The following is a 19,777-nucleotide window of genomic DNA, read 5'->3' on the forward strand; positions in this document are numbered from 1 at the left end:
AGCCCCTCCTCCAGGCATCCCCCTCCTTGTGGGGGCAAAAGTTTAAGGGCGGGCTCCCTTCTCATTAAAGCGCGCCAGGGCCTCTCTCGTGGCTGGACAGACAAGGCTCCTCGCTCTTCTCTAGCCCCAGCTCGGCGGGTGGGGACAGACGCTGAGACTCTCGGTGGCCGGCGCTGACGTGTCCTGGCCGTGAGGTGCCTCCCACCTCGAGGGACTTACTTAAATATTTGGGGCAGGGCACCCTCCCAGGACCCCAGGAAGCCGGCGCAGGTTCGGCGGGGACCCTGAGGCTGTGGCGCACTTGCCCCGGCACAGCGCGAGCACGGAGTGCGTGTGGGTGAGAGTGAGGGTGCGCCCAGAGCCAGCGGGAGGCGGACCCGCCAGGCGGCAGGTGGGTGCGGCCGGCAGGAGCCAGGGCAGCGGCAGCGGCGGCAGCAAGTGGTTGGGCCGTGCGCATTTCCTTCCCTCCCCCTCGGCCTCGGAGCCCGTCTGCAGGGCCCAGTTTGCTGCGCCTTCGGCTCGGCTCCGCTCCGCGTCCTCTGCCCGCCGCAGCCGGCCGCACCCTTCCCCGTCCGTCCATGTCCCTGCCCGTGGTGCTCCCGGGCTCCTGCTGCCCCGTGGCTGGGCTTTCGGGTGGGCCGCAGGCTGGGGGCCCGGGCGCCGCTGCCGCCGCCGCTCAGGAGCCGCCGCTGCCCCCGCTGCGGCCGCGCTGGCCCCGGGGCGCGCTGCAGCCCCCGTCGCGGCCTCGCTGCGCGGCCACCGCTGCTGCCGGGGTGCTGGCCGCGCCGCCGGCGCTCTCCTCCCGCCGGGCAGCCGCCGCCGCTGCCGCCGCGGCCCCGGGCTCCGCACTGCTGCCCGCCCGCCCGCTGCTGTCACTCGGGCTGCTTCAGCTGATCTTGGGCTGCTGCATGGTGGCGCTCAGCTTCGGGGCGCTGTCGCTGAGCAGCTCCCCGCAGGTGAAGAACTCGTGCCCGTTCTGGGCCGGCTCCTCGGTGAGTACCGCGCGCGCGCCCCGCTCGCCCGGTCATCCCGGTGATAGGGGGCTCTGGTCGTTCCTCTCCATTGCCCCTTTGTTGGCCTCCAGGGCTGCAGTTGGGGGAGCCTCACGCCACCTGAAGTTTTTGGAGGCTGGAGAAAAATGTTCCGCGACGGTCGAGTTCAGGGGTGAATTGGGTTGCACCTGGGTAGTGTCTGTTGCGCGCAGGCTGAAGAATTTTATTTTCCCTGTCAAGCTAATAGAATTAAACAAAGACACCCAGCTCTTTGGGAGATTGGAAGGACAGGGTGTGGGTGGCAGGAAAGTGGGAGGAAAATGATTAAACTTCTTTTGGTCATTGAGTATTTGCTGCACTGACAACGTCTGTGCTGGGAGGGCAGGGATTTTGATCATTTTTGTTCACTGATGTATCAAGAATGCCTGGCACATAGTAGGTGTATTTGTGAGATGGGACAGTTTGACTGGGGCACATCGCTTGTTTTATTCTGCATTAAGACACACGTAAATGTGAAATGTGTAGGGTGGCTCGACCCCCAGACGAGTTCAGGAGGTAATGAGGGGGTGTGTGTGAACTGGCGCTTGTACCTGGTCATTAAAGGAAGGCCTTCACCCCACTGGGTTCCTGGAGCCATGCAGGCTGCTGTGCAGAATTCAGTTTGTGAGAACCGGGACCTGTCATTATGCATGAGCTGGCCAAAGGTCCTGGAGCGCCCAGCAGCTAGCTAGAGATGTCTGCTCTACAGGACCCACTCCTCCCTCCTCCAACCGGGAACGCTGAGCCTGGGGCCAAAGAGTGCCCAACTTCAGAAAAAAGCTGCTGCCAGCCAGTATCTATGGACACCGGGTGGCCACTCCCCCCTGCCTCCTAACAATCTCACAATTTCCAAGGCATCCAACCCCTTGAAGTTTTCTGGGTGTTGAGAGACTTGGAAACACATCTTTGTGGAATGACTATGGAAGATGAGCACAGTAAATAACCTCTCTTTATATCTTTTTTTTTAATTTTTAATTTTTATTTTTAAGGGACAGAGTTTCCCCATGTTGCCCAGGCTGGTTTCCAACTCCTGAGCTCAAGCAATCCTCCTGCCTCGGCCTCCCAAAGTGTGGGGATTAGAGGCATGAGCCACCACAGCCGGCCGCAAATAACCTTTCTATGAACTCACTGTGTAAATCTGAAAGTCTAGCAATGCTGCTAGTTTTTAGTAAGATGTGTAATCAGTGATTGTCCTGAATGGTAAGAACGGCTTTTGCAGTTTCACACATACTGCAATTCAAGACCAAATTGAAAAAAAAAGGACTCGAAGAACTAATTGAACCCAAAGTAATTGAATAAGAACATTAAGAACGTTAGGTTCCTTGAGACTCGCCTGAAATTGTATACTTCATCCAGTGTCAGTTTGCTTTCCTTTTGAAATACTTTCATGTTGAATGAACTTATTGGGGTACATGCTGGACTGTGGTGAGTGAAAGCCATGATTTGTGCCTCATGAAAAAATGCCACCCTGGTGGCTCTGCCTGTGGGCTCTGCCACTGGCCTCTATGAGTGTTCAGGAAAACTACAGAAGGATGGATATTCCAGACGAGGTAGGAACTAGACCCGTTATGCCACCTATTCTGTTCGTCTGACTAAATCCAGCCAAATGGTGGGTGCATTTCATTTCTCTAAATACCACGGGCCAGTAATGATCTTGCATATATTTTTAGGAATTTGCTCTTTATAAAATCATAATCTATTGTCTTCTCAAACATAGCTAGTTTAGGATTCTTAAAAACTATTTTTTGTCTTCTAAAATTAAAAGCTGAAATCAGTTTACTATTGTGAATCATTTCAGAGGTAAATGCACTTAGATATCAGTCAAGCCACAGTTGAATTTGATGAAGTACCAAAAGAAAAGAAAAGAGAAAAGGCCTTCCACCAGAAGGTGAAGGTTAATACTCCTGGTCTGCTGGCTGGGTATGTCCTTGTCTCCAGGTCTGGGCACACCAGAGGAGAGAAAGAAATCAGTGATTTGGAACTGACAAGTTCTCTGCTATATGTCTTTCCCCATTCTTCCCCATACTCTCCAAACCCAGGTCTATATGCAACTCTATAACTGTTGGCTATTCCTACTTTTTGTGACTTGTTCCTGAGATTGACCTCAGAATTTGCAAAGTGACAACAGAAGCAATAGATACTGTATTTATAGAACAATTAACTAAATACAAATTTAAGAGGATGGCTTTAGGCACCATGACTCTCTTGGTGCTTTAGGGGAAAAAAGCCTTGTATCACATGTTTTGAATTTATGCATGTGACAGAGGTTGTTTTTTAAAAACCTCGTGTTATGGAAAAGTTTACATTTATGCAGTGTACGATGAACCCACATATACCTTTCACCCAGCTTCAACAATGGTTTCATCTGCACCCCCTTCCTGGGCTCTGCTGCTGGCCTTGTGTCTTCTGATAAACTTCAGAAGGATGAATATTCCAAGCAGGGTGGGAATTAGATCCTTCGTGCTCCCTAGTCCATTTGTGAGATTAAATTCTGTTATTGTTTGGAAGCAAATCTCAGGTGTCACATTTCATCTGTATATATTCCAATGTGTGTATTTTTATCACAAGAAAATATAACCAGCATAGGATTGAGTGGGCAGTCTTAAGAACCATTCCCTTCAATTTTAAATCTTTTATTATAAAAATTTAAAAATTCAACAAATGTAGAAAGAAGGGTGTAATGATCCCCCATTTTACCCTTCACCCAGTAGCTATCAACACATGGCCACTTTATACCTAACGCTGCTCCCGCTTCCTAACACCCCTGGATTATTTTAAGGCAAATTCCAGGTATCACAACTTCAGCCATTAGTATTTTAGTATGTATTTATAAAAGAAATGGGCTTGATAGAACATTGTAACTAATTCAAAGACAGCTAAACTAAGGTTTCTATAAAAAAAAAGTTAGAAGATGATGAGTTGAGAACTGCAGAATTAAAAAAGAACACAGCTTTGACATACATTCACATGCCATACAACTTACCCATTTAGCATTTAAAGTGTACTGGTCAATGGTTTTTAGTAAATTCACAGTTGTGCAACTATCACCACAATTTTAGAAAATGTTTATCAACCCTAAAGTTTTGAGTAGTTACTCCTCATTCTCCACCACCCCCACCCCTAGCCACCCACTGATTAACCCACTTTCAGTCTCTGTAGATATGTCTGTTCCGGACATTTCATATACAAGGGATCATATAATATGTGGTCTTTTATGATTGGTTTCTTTCACTTAGCATGTTTTCAAGCTTCATCCATGCTGCGGCAAGTCTCAGTACTTCATTCCTATTTTATTGTATGGATATGCCATGTTTATTTATTCACTCACAAGTTTTATTGGCATATGAAGCTAGGTAGTTGAATGGAAGTGCCAACTTATGTCTAAGGTTACTTCAAACCCACATAGGAACACAGTAGAAGAATATCCTCATATTTCAAGCTTTGACCGTTAGGATCTTTAGCCTGCTATATCAACTGAACCCACACATCTTCTTTAGGCTTCACTGAAAATTTTGCTTGTGTATTTGATACAAAATTAGGTTCAAGAGACAAATATATTTATTTGAAATGACTATTTGTTCAACACAGTATAGTTCAAGGATATTTTTTCATACGTATTTCCTTAAGAGAGCCCTGAGCCTGAGATTTTGGAGGCTTCTTTCACTTGTTTGAACTTTGAAGGTATATTTTATCTATTTTAAAAAACACTTAAGAATTAACAAATTCTATAAAGCATCTTTTTTCATAGTTTTCATTCATACTTTCAGCAACTTGAAGGGAGAGTTTTTAACGTAGTCTGTGTTTTTGAGCACTCTGAGCATTTGATTTCTTCCTGGTATCACTGGTAAATCACTCAATATATTATTATTCCCAAAATTCATGAAGCTAAGAGATGAGCCATCTTGAAAAACAACCTGGCGTTTGACTGGAGGTGAGTGGCTAAGGGAGGATCTCAGTGTCCGTCTTCAGCTGTGCTGTCCTAGCTCTCGGTTTGGGGGGTGCGTTTAGTGTTAACTAGATTCCACTGGGGTATGGGAGTTAACTAGGTTCCACTGGGTTTAATTAGATTCCACTGGGGTATGGGAGTTAATGTTAACTAGATTCCACTGGGGTATGGGCGTTAATGTTAACTGGATTCCACTGGGGTATGGGAGTTAACTAGGTTCCACTGGGTTTAATTAGATTCCACTGGGGTGTGGGAGTTAATGTTAACTAGATTCCACTGGGGTATGGGAGTTAACTAGGTTCCACTGGGTTTAATTAGATTCCACTGGGGTATGGGCGTTAATGTTAACTAGATTCCACTGGGGTATGGGAGTTAACTAGGTACCACTGGGTTTCATTAGATTCCACTGGGGTATGGGAGTTAATGTTAACTAGATTCCACTGGGTAAGGGAGTTAACTAGGTTCCACTGGGGTTAACTAGATTCCACTGGGGTATGGGAGACTCAAGTCGGCCACACTGCACTAGATTTAATGAAAGAGGAGAGAGAGTTGCATTGGGTTGTCTCTCCTCCTTCAGAAACAAAATTCCTACCTTTGATGACATGCATGATCCTTGGGAGATATTTCAGATGAGTGGTAGAGAATTGGTTGTTGTTTTTTATTCCTCTCCGAGTGCCCTATTATTCTTTATCAGTTGTATACATTTATGTCTGGGCTTTAAGTCACTGATCTAAATTCATGATCATCCTTCTTTGAGTCCATGATTCTTTGGCAAGGTTCTACTTTCATGTAAAGAGACAGACATTGGTGAACTTTAGGGTGAACCTTTGTAAAAAAAATCGCAGTGAATAAACATAAAGAAAAATCAATGGACTAAACGAAAAACTAACATAAAGATTATGGTTACTACCAGTTAAATGATAGTAAATGTTTTTTATCATACTAATCAAATACTACTTTAATATTTAAGGGATATTTAAACTATAATTTTGGGGATGAGTTTTATTGATTTCTTTGGTCCTTTATTTTGCATATCAGCAGAGTCACCTTTATAAGTTCTGTGCCTCTCGGCCTCAGTTACTCATCTGTAAAATGGGTGGGATGCTTCTTCTTCTTCAGTACTGATTTTGTCAGGGTGTAGCTAGAGTATACATAGGAGAGTGCATCACTGCTGGACCCAAGCACCAGACCTGGAATACACGGGAACCTGTATCAATGATTTTTAAATACCGAGGTAATAGTTAATCAAAGTAAAGTGAACAGGCCAGTATTTTTGTAGGATGTTATAGTTACCATCATGTTTTCATTAGAAATATTCAGTTGCCCACTTTCTCAATTTGTTTTTTTTTTAATGAGCTGTGCTAGACAGATAGGGAAGAAATACACACACATACACTCATTTTTTAAAAAGTTGCCATTGTAAGAGCTATAGGGCAGGGTAGGTTGTTGAGAAGTTTGACATATTATTTTCTGCTTATTTACAAAGTAACACAGGACATTTACAACATGGCTTTTTAAAAATCTCTGTGTTTACATACAGCAGCTTTTGATAAATGATTCAGAACATTTTTGCCCTAACACAAGTTAATGGATTAGCAAAGGGAAATAGGGCAGTAGAATTATAAGCTTCTGATCTTAACGATTTGATTTTTACGTTGGAAAATGAAAGCACATTAACCATTTATGGTGGGTAACAATGACTCTTCCCTGGGGTATCTTAGAGCCCTTCTTCGCAGTATCAGAAAAAACGAAAGGCCTCTGCTTTTTCCTGTAAGCTACAAGAAATGGGTTATCAGTGAGTGAAACAAAAATTGTAATACCTCTCATAATAATATAGAGATTGTTTGGTGTTAGAAAATAGGTTCTTACCTGTTCATTCAGGGCAAGTTTCATCTTGCGCTGGATGGAAAGAATGCTGATGGAGTTGCTTTTTGTTGCTGCTGTACTCTTTTAGGAAGCACAGGGGATGAAAAGTGTGTTTAGTCTTACATAGTCATCTTTGAGCAATGTCATCTCCTGTTTCTGGCCTCCATTCATTCATTCACTCATTGACTCTTGCCATAACTAACTGAGTGCCTTCTGGGAACCTTTAGTGGTGTGTGAGTGAGTATGCACAGGTCCAAGCCCTCATTGTGATACAGTTAAACATGTGATAGCATTGTGGCATAATGGGAGCCGTGGAAGGACATTGTTAAGGGACCTTCTTGGCTCATTTCTGATGGAGCTCCAGCTACTGCTGCCACCAAGGGAGGTGGAGGCATTGAATACTCTGCCTCCTTCTCTTCTTCTTTTCCCAACCCCTTTCCCCGTCTGTGAATTCTGCCTCCCTTTCAGATGAAATGGAAGCATCATTCCTTAAGTCTTGAGCTCTTAAAAAATTTATCCCCAACTGCAGCACCTCTGTTCCCATTACCATTCGAGAGGCTTCTAACCATCCAGGCCTACTTCCTCTATTTGCTTTTCTCCCCATCACCACTCACAGGGTTCCCCAAGTGCCTCAGGGCTTCACTGGGCTTGAAGAGAGGGAGAAATTGAATAAAAGTAGGTGTGTGCCTTTGTTGCGGGGTTCAGGCATGAAGAGCTGCAACTATAGCTCCCGCCTGGAGCTGGAATATAGTTTCTTAAAACATTGTAAAGAGCGGTGGCTTACAAGAATCTTGGTGGGATTTAACTTGAATATGTGCTGAGTCTGTAGAACAGTTTAAATGGAAATAACATTCTTAGTTTGTCTTCAATCCATAGACTTGGTATATGCCTTGACTTACTTGTCTATTCATTTAATATTGCGCAATAAACTTTGTATTTCTCCCCAGTGAGGCCTTAAAGATCTTTGTCATATATATTTTGAGATTATTGATGTTTCTCATTTGTCATGTATTTGTACATATATACATTTTGTACATATTTTTTAACTTACATTTTCTATAGTTTGTTGCTACCATATGCAATCAAAATACCTCCCCTCCAAAGGAAGAAATAAAGATAGCTTAGTTCTTTGGTTTCAGAGACACCTCATTTGAAATGACAGTTGACTCTGTCATGATCTATTAAAATAAAAAAAATAGAAATACCTTTCAACTTAGAAACTTCACTCCTGGGACTTTTTTCCGCTGAAATAAAAGCACTTGTTTTTAAAGATATATGTTCATAGATGTTTACTGCAGCATTGTTTGTGACAGCAAAAAACTAGACATAGAATGAATGCCCATTAATATGGAAATGATTGAATACGTTAAGTACAGCCACACGATGGAATGTTATGTAGTCATTAAAGTAAAATGAATTAGAGCTGTTCCAATGCACATGAAGAGATTTCTATGAAGTATTGATTGAGAGAGAAAAGGAAGAGGCAGGGAAAGTATATCTTTTATGATTTTTTTTACAAAAATTACATCCCTGTGAGTGTGTATATATACACATAGACATATGTGTATAGTAAGAATTTAGAGAAAAATACATATATATGTAAAATATGTAAACGTGCTAGATTGTTAACATGGAGGAGGGTGGGGTGATGTGGCTGTGTAGGTGAGGGGGGCAGAACAGTTTAGGCATATTGCTATTTTATGGGCTTTTATGGCTGGGGCTGGACACTTCCTTTTAATAATATTATTATTATTTTTTGAGATGGACTCTGTCACCCAGGCTGGAGTGCAGTGGTACGATCTTGGCTCACTGCACCCTCTGCCTCCTGGGTTCAAGTGATTCTCCTGCCTCAGCCTCCCAAGCAGCTGGGATTATAGGTGTGTGCCACCAAACCCAGCTAATTTTTGTATTTTTAGTAGAGACAGGGTCTCACCATGTTGGCCAGGCTGGTCTCAAACTCCTGACCTCAAGTATTCCGCCTGCCTTGGCCTCCCAAAGTGCTGGGATTACAGGTATGAGCCACTGCGCCTGGCCAATAATATTGTTTTAATAGAAAAAATACATTCCATAAAGCTGAACCACAGGGTTCTCTATTAATGGAGACCAGTAGCATTAATGTAAAACGCTAACTAATAGTTCAAATCATATTTTTTACTGAATTGGGAGATTTGTGTTTTCCTTAAGGGCAGTCGAATATGAAGTTATGTTTTCACAAGAACAGCTTGAATTTCCTCAGCTAAGTCCAGTAGGCACCAGAGTGGGCAGGTGGGATGCACATGCACAGAGGGATACACACATGCACACACATGTGCACACACATGCAAGCACATGCATACACACATACATGCACAAGCATACATGCCTGCACCCTGAGTCACAGATTTCTGAGGAATCACTGTCATCACTATAAGGTAAGTCTTTTGAGTTAGAAGAGACCAAGAGATGGTTTCCTTCCCTTACAGCATTTCTAAGGAAATAAGTGAGGACCAGACAAGTGAAATGACTTGGCCAAGGTCTCATAGTTAAGTCTTTAGAAGCTGAGTGGGAGCCTGGAACCCAGGACCTCATGGATTGCAGTCCCAATTTGTAAAGTAGGTACAACTCACACACTCTGAGTCACACACGCCCTGCCCTGTGTCTTCAGGCAGAAATTGTTTAGGGTAAGGAAATACCCTATTGGATTTAAAGGGATTGCAAGGTTAAAGTGCCTGGTGGGCAGGCAGCTAGTAGTACCTTTAAACATAGATGGCACACAAAGAAATTGTCACCTCTCTGCCTGTATATGGTTTTTGATCCTTGATATAAGTGGGTAGACTTGTCCTATGCTGGTCTGATGCTGCAGAATGATTACTCTCAGCTAGTGAGAATGGAGAATATTGCAAGCAGGCCTGTGGGTTTTGAATTTGAAGGGACACTGTCAAGTCCTTACTGATCTGTAGTTGATAAACAGTGATTGTGAAATGGTGCATTTGAGCAATTTGGACAAGTATAATGTGCTTGTAGAGGAAAACCTTCATGGCTGCCTTTGTCAGACACACTTTATTTTACAAAGCTCAGAGTGCTCAAATGGCATCAGCACATCCCAGGCTGAAAAATTACTTTGATTATCATTTCCCAATTGTTTATCAAACTGTGTTATCCAAAGGGCTGACCTTGGTTTCCAGTTTATGTTTTGGTAAAATATTGGCCCTTTCCTTTTCTTTTCTTTTCTTTTTTTTTTTTTTGAGACAGAGTCTCATTCTATCGCCCAGGCTGGAGTGCGGTGGCGCGGTCTCAGCTCACTGCAACCTCTGCCTCCTGGGTTCAGGTGACTCTTGTGCCTCAGCCTACCAAGTAGCATCACCATGCCCAGCTAATTTTTTGTATTTTAGTGGAGATGGGGTTTCACCATGTTGTCCGGGCTGGTCTCAAAGTCCTGGGCTCAGGTAATCCACCTGCCTCGGCCTCCCAAAGTGCTGGGAGTAACAGGAGTGAGCCACCGCTCCCAGCCTGTTTTTTCTTACTGAGATTTTTTAGCTCGTTTTTTATTGAAGTGTCATTTTGCAACATGAGCTCCTTCTCACAGTAGTTCCTCCCGCTTTGTGGAATAAATGCTCTAGAACATATATTAATTGCCAACAATTGGGGCACAATGCTGGGAACTAGGACTTTAGAGAGACAAGACAGGAGTTCACAGTTAGTAGGTAATTCAGAGACACATCCCTCAATTATTACAATAGAGTTTTTGGAAAAAAAGAAGTGTGTGCAGAGGGCTTCCATGAGTGTGGAGCGGTGGAATCAGTGAGGGCTTCTCAGGGCAGGTGACTGCTAAATGGGGCCTTGCAGGATGGATAAAAGTTCTCAGGCAGCTAGGAGGGAAGCTGGGAGGACCCAGCACTTCAGCAAAGAGAAAGAAGGAAATAGCCCAGGGATGTCAGGAGCCTGGTTGGCCTGAGGGAGGGCAGGTACTTGGTAGGAAGGTATGTGGTGGAGGGGCCAGGGTATGTAAAAACCAGGCTTGAGAGTAGGTAAGAGAAGATCTTGAAGGGCCTTGTTTCCCATTTCGAAGACTTTACCTGTCCCATAATGGATGGGTACCTGATGAAGGGAAGGATGCCACCAGACATGCATCTGATGAGGCTGACCCTGGCAACAGATTGGGTGATGCTAGGAACAGGGAGCTTGACTGAGAAATAGTGATTCCTCACTCACCAGAAGGAGAGGCTAATTTCTGATTGTGTGTTCTTAATTGACATTAAGAGAAAACAGGCCAGGTGTGGTGACATGCGCCTGTAGTCCTAGCTACTGAAGAGGCAGAGGCGGGAGGATCACCAGAGCCCAGAAAGTCAAGGCTGCAGTGACGCATGATCGCGCTATTGCACTGCAGCCTGGGTGGCAGAGCAAAGCCCTGTCTTTAAAAACAAAACAAAATTAAACAAAGTCAATAAAAAAGCTTTGAGGGCCTAGAAGTAAAAGTCCAAAGTGGTCTACCAGAGTGACCCCTGTAATCCAGGAGGAATATTAAATGTTTGATTTAGAATGCTTTGAAATTTCAGTATCTTTAAAAATATGTACTTTTGTGACTGAGGATTTGTTTACTGGAATTGGTCCATTTTCTATATTTATGATAGTTTATCCTTACAGGTGATACTCTCTGGAATCATAGGATTAACAACTTGGAAAAGGCCTATGATACTCCTGGTATGTACTGATCTTATAAATTGCTACCCTTTATAAAATGTGCTATGTATGAAGTCTGTTCATATAAACCACTGAAGAAATGCTTAAGCTTCCTTGTTCATTAAAAAAATAAGTTAACAATAGATAATATTAGAAGTCAGATGATCATAACAAGATAATAATTTTGCTGGTTTTCTGGTTCGCTTTAAGCTCCTTAAGTACCCAGTGCTATACAAGTGTCTTTAGTTCTAGCATTAAACCCATCCTAAAGATAGAATTTGAAAAAAACTACTTACTATGGGCAGTTTTAAATATACACAATAGTGGAGGGAATAATATAATGAACTCCCTGTACCCATCACCCAGGTTCCATAATGATGAACTTCCAGCCAATCTTTACAGCTATACTCCCACTCATTTCCTCTCATATTCTTTTTTCTCTACATTCTTTTTATTTGTTATTGTTATTATTTTTGAGATGGAGTCTCGCACTGTTGCCCAGGCTGGAGTGCAGTGGCGTGATCTCAGCTCACTGTAACCTTTGCCTCACGGGTTCAAGCAATCCTCCCAAGTAGCTGGGATTACAGGCGCCCGCCACTGTGCCCAGCTAATTTCTTGTATTTTTAGTAGAGACGGGGTTTCACTATGTTGGTCAGGCTGGTCTCAAACTCCTGACCTCATGATCCTCCTGCCTTGGCCTCCCAAAGTGCTGAGATTACAGGCGTGAGCCACCAAGCCCGGCTGTTATTCCTTTTTTTTTTTTTTTTTTTGATACAGTCTCATACTGTCGCCCAGGCTGGAGTGCAGTGGCACATTCTCAGCTCACAGCAACCTCTGCCTCCCAGGTTTAAGCAATTGTCGTGCCTCAGCCTCCTGAGTAGCTGAGATTACAGGTGTGCATCAACATGCCTGGCTAATTTTTGTATTTTTAGTAGAGACGGGGTTTCACCATGTTGGCCAGGCTGGTCCCAAACCTCAAGTGATCCGCCTGCCTCGGCCTCCCAGAGTGTTGAGATTATAGGCATGAGCCACCGCGCCTGGACTCCTCTGTATTCTTTTGAAGCAGATCTCATGTATTAATCATGAATATATGACTTTTTATTATTATAATGTTTGAGTTGAACAACCTTAGAATTTTGTTGCATAGATTTGCTATATTATCTCTTTGTCACATAAATATTATATTCTCTTGGTAATAATATAGACATATACTGGTGATTTTATCCTTTTTTTGTTATTGAGGTAAAATTTATATAGCAAAATGAATCATTTTAAAGTATACAATTCAGTGGTATTTTTAGAACATTTCCAATGTTCATCCTTTGTTTTTATTTGCTATGTCATTTTGATTCAGCGACTGTAAACTTATCATTCACAGTTTTAAATGATAAGTTTAAACTTATCATTTACAGTTTTAAATGGTAAGTTTAAACTTACCATTTAAAGTGAATCAAAATAGACAATGCTAATGGAGTTTCCAACTTTTAATGATAAAATAGAGGGTCTAGGAAATAAGATTTGAATTGTGGTATACTTAAATTTTTTTTCTGTATAATATCTCTTATTTTTATTTGTCTCATCCATCTTGAAATGGAGTTAAATAATTTTCTAAAGTCATTTTGTATATATGCTTAATAGTTCATCTGAAACAGATTGTTGTCTGCTAGGCAACGGGCAATCAATACAAAACTCCTTAAATTTTTAACTACATAGAGAAGAAGCATATTGTGGAATCTTTGTGTGTCAGAATAACTAATGGATCCCAATACTGTGTTGATGGTCTTGAAAAACTAACCTGAAGTGTTTTTAGGCCCACAAGATGACATAGGCAACATTTTACAACTCCATCAATGATTGTATTTCATGAAATTCCTTTAATAATTTTGGAAAGGATAAATGTTTGGCATACCATTTTAATAAACAGCGGGATGAGAGAAATTGAGACTTTGGATGAGTTGTATAGCCTGTGTTATAAGTGGCTGAAACTTGTTTCACAGTGACTCTCTAGGTTTATGGTCTCTATGAAAAATTTTGGTTGGTGTTTAGTGTTTATACGAGTATTTGGTAACAGGAATCTCCTTTGCACTGTCTTTTTCCATTGAGTCAATACTAGATTGCTCAGTAATACAAATCTCCAGTATTTAAATTGAATTAAAAGAAGAAAATCTTCAATGGTATTTGTACTTTGAAAATTCCAAATGATGAAAAGAGTATAAGTGTGTTAAGAATAGATTCAAGAAAGTATACCTATTATGACATTTATTTATTTGACCTTGTTGTCTTTTAAAAAGCTGCCTCACATATTTATTATGTAAGCTTGAGCAGCCTTAAATAGAAATTGGCCCTGTCTTATTACATTCTTATCCATTTATTTCTCATCTTTGTTAAGTATATGCACTTTGTCACAAAGTTGTAACCAGTGTGTACATACTATATCATGCACTGCTTTTTCTGTTTAGTATAAAATTAAGCTATTATCAGGTTTCCATATATGAGGAGTCTACATGCTTATCATTTAAAACTGTAAGTAGGCTGCTGCCTTATTTCTGTATCATCATCAGTTTTTACCCTATTGTTGGACATTTGAGCTTCTGTATTTTGGCTGCTATGAGTTATGTACTTAGAAGGTCATATAGAGATTGTCTTGAAATGTTAATTAGCATCAATTTATAAAGAAGATAAATTAATTTGTAGGGATTCTACAAGGGAAAACTTTGTATCTATTAATAATTGGAGACTTAGTCAGTATCATAAATGAGAAATCCGCAGTTCATATGTATCTTTTGTTTTTATTGAGAGAGGGTCTTTCTCTGTTGCCCAGGATGGAGTGTGGTGGCGTGATCATTGCTCATTGCAGCCTCAAACTCCTGGGCTCAAGGGATCCTCCCAGCTTAGTCTCCTGAGTAGCTGGGACTATAGGCGTGTGCCACCACACCCAGCTAATATTTAAATTTTTTGCAGAGATGGGAGTCTCACAACATTACCCAGGCTGGTCTCGAACTCCTGGGCTCAAGTGATCTTCCCACCTCAGCTTCCCAAAGTTCTGGGATTACAGGTATGAGCCACTATGCCTGGCTCATATGAATCTTAATAGTATACCATTATAACTCATGCCAGATGCTTGTGTTATGTCAAAAAAGGGAAAAATGCCAGTCAGATATTCCTAGCCCATCTTTTTAAGAGTAGCATCCCTGTGTGCAAGCCACTGAACTCTTCTGAGCCTAGTTTTCTTTTTGGCACAGGGGATAATTTAGTGATTCCAAGGGAAGCTCTACCCTACCCCTCCCTTAATGGATATTTTTTCTCCATTTTCCCCCTCAAGCCCCTCTGCCTCAGTTTCCCGAGTTTAAGGAATGTGCCATTGCATGCTTTTTGGTGGGAGGCCATGCTCCATTAGGAGCCAGAGGACCCCATGGGTCTGTGTTCTTGCAGGCCTGGGCTTGGCTGATTAGAGTTCTGTCCCCTTCCCCTTCTCATCCATGCTGTAGGCTCAGGGGCACCTTCTGACTTGGGACTTTCACCCCCTAGCTGGTGGTTTGGCTGGCGCCTCTTCTTCTGGCTCTCAGCTCAGCAGTCACTTCATGCCAGAGGCCTTTCCTGACCATTCTGATTGCTGTGGCTCCTGCCTTGCCCCTAGCCATATCCCAGCACTGAATTACTGGCTTTGTGGTCTGTGATTAGCCTATGTACCTTACATTTGTTGCCTCTCCCCAGACTACAGTCAGTTCCCTGAGGACAAGAGTCTTGCCTTTTTCACTCTCTTTCTGTAGGGCCAATGTGCTCAATACACATTAGTTGTTGACTGTGGAGTTAATTTGACAGCCAGTAAGAAATTTAGGTCCTGGGTGAACTCTCAAAATTTCTTTTACTTTTGTCTCAAATTTCTCTCACTTGCTTTTGTTCTCCAAAACCTTGTATTCATCCCCTTTGAACTTCAAAGTTGTCAGGGAGTATTTTGGTGGTGGAGGTTGGGAGGGGAAGGATGCTCTTTTTCAGGGCCCTTTGAAAGGCAAGCCGTCCTCGTTTTTAGTTGTTCACATCAGTCTAGAACACATGGATATTCCCTTTTGAGAACCATTTACATTTGGGCTTCCTCTTTTGTGGTTGTTACCTTGATGACATCAGGTTTTTTACTGGTTTGAACAAAAAAGGGTCACTGTGACCTAGTTCCTTCAAACTCAAGTTTTCACGGAAATTCAGGGTTGGAAGCCTTCATTTACTGGGTCATGTTTCTTATACTAACATACTCATGTGTTCAGAACAAAAATGATAATATTGGAAAATAGTTGGTAAATATTTGTAGCTATTTATGGCTATGACTAAGAATAAGCTAGGAAGTATGTGTGCATGCATGTGTGTGTGTGTGTATGTGTGTGCGTGTGTAGTATTCTAGGTTGTGTGTTTTCCATAAAGAGCTAACATTTTCCATTTTTAAAGAATGTTTTTATTTCTTCTAGACGTCATTCCTCTTTCATTCTAAGAAAATGTTCTGTAAGTGTTTACAAATGATGGACAATGCTAGAAACAGCCTCAAAGATTGTCTGGTCTAGGCACCTCAGTTAGAAAACAGAACAGTCTTAATAAGATTTTTTTTAAATTTTTCTTTGGTGGTACAGGCATTTTTGGTGGCAGGTATTTTTCCTTGGTAGTACATTTAGTAAGAATTGCTACTGTGAAAATCCAGCTAGCTCTATGCCTGTATTTTAGGTTCCTTATGAAGTGGTGATGTGAGTTTTGTTATTTTTTTTTTCTTGTCAATTAGATGGGATAAGTACGACCTAAAAATGATAAAGGGACAGCTCCATATTCTTTAGCATCAACAATGAAGGTTCTTCCCCAGAGATGTTCTTGGATCACATGTGGCTTATTCCCAACTGTGGCTTCTGTTGATTTGCACCCCAGACCAAGAATAGACAAGGGTAAATGTATTGGCTATTTAAAAAATGGTCTTTCAGTTTATTTTCTAACCTCAAGATTATAGTATTTAGGATAAAATCTCATTACCCGAAGAGACTACAAAATGGCTTAAGGTATGCTTAATTTTTTTTTTTCCTCTAAGAGTCCATATAGGCTAGGTTGGTAAGATAATTCTGCTCACAAAGCCATTTGGGGAGCTAGAAATTTTTCATCTTATTGTGTCTTGGATGGAGAGTCATAGAATACTTAGACACTTTGTCAAAAGTCAGAAATAGTTTTAGGTGGATTATGCTGTGAGATAGATTGTGGTCTTTTTTTTCCTGAGGATATGGAGAGCTGGAGTGGTCAGAATACCCAGGTGCAGTTTAGGAATCCATGCATTTACAAAATGAGCTGTGAAGCTCTCTGGCTTTGGCAGTTGAGTTCTTTCAAGTACATTTCAATAAATTGAAATGAACCCTTGTTTGATGGTTCACAAAACTTGGATTTTAATGCTGACACGTTACCACTAGTTGTCAGGTGACCTTGGGGAAATCTCTTGACCCAAAAGTCAAGAGATTTTCCCAAGGTCTAAACCAATAAGTGGCTTAGATCAGAATAATATTTTAAGATTCCTTCCAGCTCTCATATTATAGATTTCCAGAGTCCTCTTTAGTTACCTCGATGGTGTTTTAATTTCAGATGGACATTTCAACTGGTCATTATAAGCTCCCTGTATATAAACTGAAATACTATGATTATTTCACTCTGTTTTTTAAGGCGTAAAATGGAAGACTTTTCTTACTCTTCAGAATTGTTAGTAATACATTCTTGCATGTATATAATGCTTAAGAATTTTCCAGGTTCTTTCATATACCTTTTCTCCTGGCAGATGTTATTCCTTTTATGTAGATAAGAGAATATTAGTTCAGGAGTTAATTGGCTTGTCCAGTTCACAATGAGTTGAATGATTGTTAGAAAGAACCCAGGGATTTGGGCTCCTAGTTCATTGCTTCTTCCATTGTAACATTTTACCAACTCCTCCATTAGCCAATCGGTAGCCATCTCACTGTGGCCAACAGTGGCTTTTTTGTGGTGTAGAATATAAATTAAATAAGCTGTTATCTTGTTCGTGAATGTCCAATTCTTTTTCAAGATCTGAAGTGGCAAATGTTTTGGGAATTTTATCTTTCACTCAAAAGAGCCAGAGGCAGAAATGACCAAGGTAACACAAGGTGTAGTTTTGAGTCTCAGTCCTATCAGTTTCAATCAGTGAGTGGCCAAGGAAATGATCTAATTTGTACGCTCATCTGTACAAATGGGATTTAAGGCTGTGTAAACACATTATGAGTTATTTTTTAATCATTCATTGATAAAATCTCCAAGAGAAGATCTGGCCTCTCAATTTGATGTGTCATTATGTAACAACCCATGGTAGAAAAATGTGCACTTAGGTATTGTGAAGGCAGCTTAGGCTGGGTTCAGGCTTCTCTGTGATCACAGTGCATTTAGTCTGTTGGCAACAGATCTTTGATTTCTTCCCTCTGATCACCTTATCCCAGGAACTGGACATTGGGTAAGAACTTGGGATCCTCAGAAATTGAAAGCAGTCTTGGGTGATTCATCTACGGTTGGAATCAAGACCTGGGCAGTACCTTGTTTTGCAGACTGACCTAAGCCAATTTGGGTATGCTTTAATTAGTGGGTTTAGTTTGGTAGCAACAGGTAATTGCCAAAGCTTAGAAGTAACCTTTCTGCCAAGTTAATTGTTAAAATGAAGTTGATTCTCAGATCAAATTCTGCTATCCACTTATTAGCCCTCAGACAAAAGAATTGTTCATGCCCTTTGTTCTGAAGCTTAAAGTATAGAGAGTTGAGATTTGTATCATGCTTACAAAACAGAGTGTGTGAACAATGTTTTTGTCTCTCATTTTCGCATTCACTTGTCTTGAATACTGTGGATTCCTTGAAAACCTGTTGATCAAGCAAAGCTGAGTTTATAAGACCCACTTCAGTAAGGGAGAGCAGCTCTTTGCCAGTTCTCAGAAGGGATGAGCCAAGGAGAGAATATTTACAGGGTTTTAGAGCCCCTACTGGATGATTGTTTTTTTTGAGACAGGGTCTCGCTCTGTCATCCAGGCTTCTGAGTGAAGTGGCACCATCACAGCTCACTGCAGCCTTGATCTCCCTGGCTCAGGTGATCCTCCCACCTCAGCCTCAGCCTCCTGAGTAGCCGATGTTGAAAAGGTAGTAATTAGTTTGGTCAGTATCGCTAGTCACTAGGGAAATGAAAATCAAAACCACAATATCAAAACATCATGTAATATACCTTTAATATAAACAATTAAACATGAGAACCCGTTTTTAACATCCATTATGCTAATTAAACAAGGTAATAATTTCATCAATGGCATCTCATTTTCATATTCACTCTGCTAATTTAGCAAAATCAGTTGGGTGTTGTTGGGAGATAAAGATAAGGGAAGCAAGCTTTTGGAGTTTGGCCTTTCTCATAAATGCTAGCTGACCATCCTGGAATATGAATTCTTTACTATTCTTGGGTGTAGCTTGGACCAACCAATGTATACATACATAATATCACATTGCCAGTGCTAAAGTGCATTATAGACTATTTTGTGATTTAAAAGTAATGGCAAAAACCGCAATTACTTTTGCACCAAATCTAATAGTAGTATGTATGTATTTGGGTTGCTAAAGGAAGCCCTCTGACCAGTCCTGCATCCAGGTTGTCTGAGCCCAACAGACTACAGTGATCAATTTCTGAGTATGACTATGAGAAAATTCTCAAATTATTAATGATTTGGGGCAAGAGGGGAGACCATTTTGAATTGGGGAACATCTTAAAATTCATGTGTTGTCATGAAATGTTGCAGAATAATGTGTACGGTCCTATCTGTGTGTGTGCGTGTGTGGTGTGTAGTTTAAAAAACACCAAGTGATCATACATGTATGTTTGTAGTTACATGGAAAATTTCTGAAAAGATGTGGAAGAAACTGTTTACAGTGGACCCCTCCGTGGAGTGAAATGGGAATGGGAAGGAGGAAGACTTTCTTGCTCTCCAATTTGTATTTGGAGGGAACAGTGCTGTATTGTGTGAAGAGGAGACTTTTAGTTTAGTTATCTTTGTTTGATTTTTCGCCACCCTGTACCTGCAATGTCTGAATTCCCTTTTTGGAGTTGGTGTCTCTGCCTTTGTGTGTGTCTTGGTGAGCAGTGGGGCCCTGCCTCTGGCAATGAAGCTTCTGAGGCCACGTGCTTATGTTTCTGAATGCTAGCAGCCAGCCTGTGAGCCCGTGACCTCTACCCCCTGGAGTTCTAGCCCAGGACTCTGAATCTGGAGCTGTGGATGCACTGTAG

At 41.6% G+C, this 19,777-nt stretch overlaps 1 protein-coding gene across 6 annotated transcripts in view; it reads left to right on the forward strand.

Annotated features, from left to right (window-relative positions):
* The first annotated feature begins 223 nt into the window (after positions 1-223).
* ENTREP1 (endosomal transmembrane epsin interactor 1) overlaps positions 224-19,777 on the forward strand; it is a 73,581-nt gene continuing 54,027 nt past the window's right edge. For 4 of the 6 annotated variants that reach the window (XR_010130236.1, XM_055350756.2, XM_055350755.2 and 1 more), the window contains exons 1-2: positions 477-992; positions 11,467-11,523. Coding sequence is in view for 5 of the 6 variants with exons in the window: in XM_055350756.2 (XP_055206731.1) it covers positions 579-992; positions 11,467-11,523 (471 nt within the window). In the remaining variant the exon portion in view is untranslated. Of the gene's footprint in view, positions 392-476; positions 993-7,076; positions 9,435-11,466; positions 11,524-19,777 lie in introns of those variants that run through there. The other 2 variants (XM_055350758.2, XM_055350757.2) reach the window with 2 other exon arrangements.

The sequence above is a fragment of the Gorilla gorilla genome, chromosome 13, assembly GCF_029281585.2.
Source record: "Gorilla gorilla gorilla isolate KB3781 chromosome 13, NHGRI_mGorGor1-v2.1_pri, whole genome shotgun sequence".
Classification (NCBI taxonomy): Eukaryota; Metazoa; Chordata; class Mammalia; order Primates; family Hominidae; genus Gorilla; species Gorilla gorilla.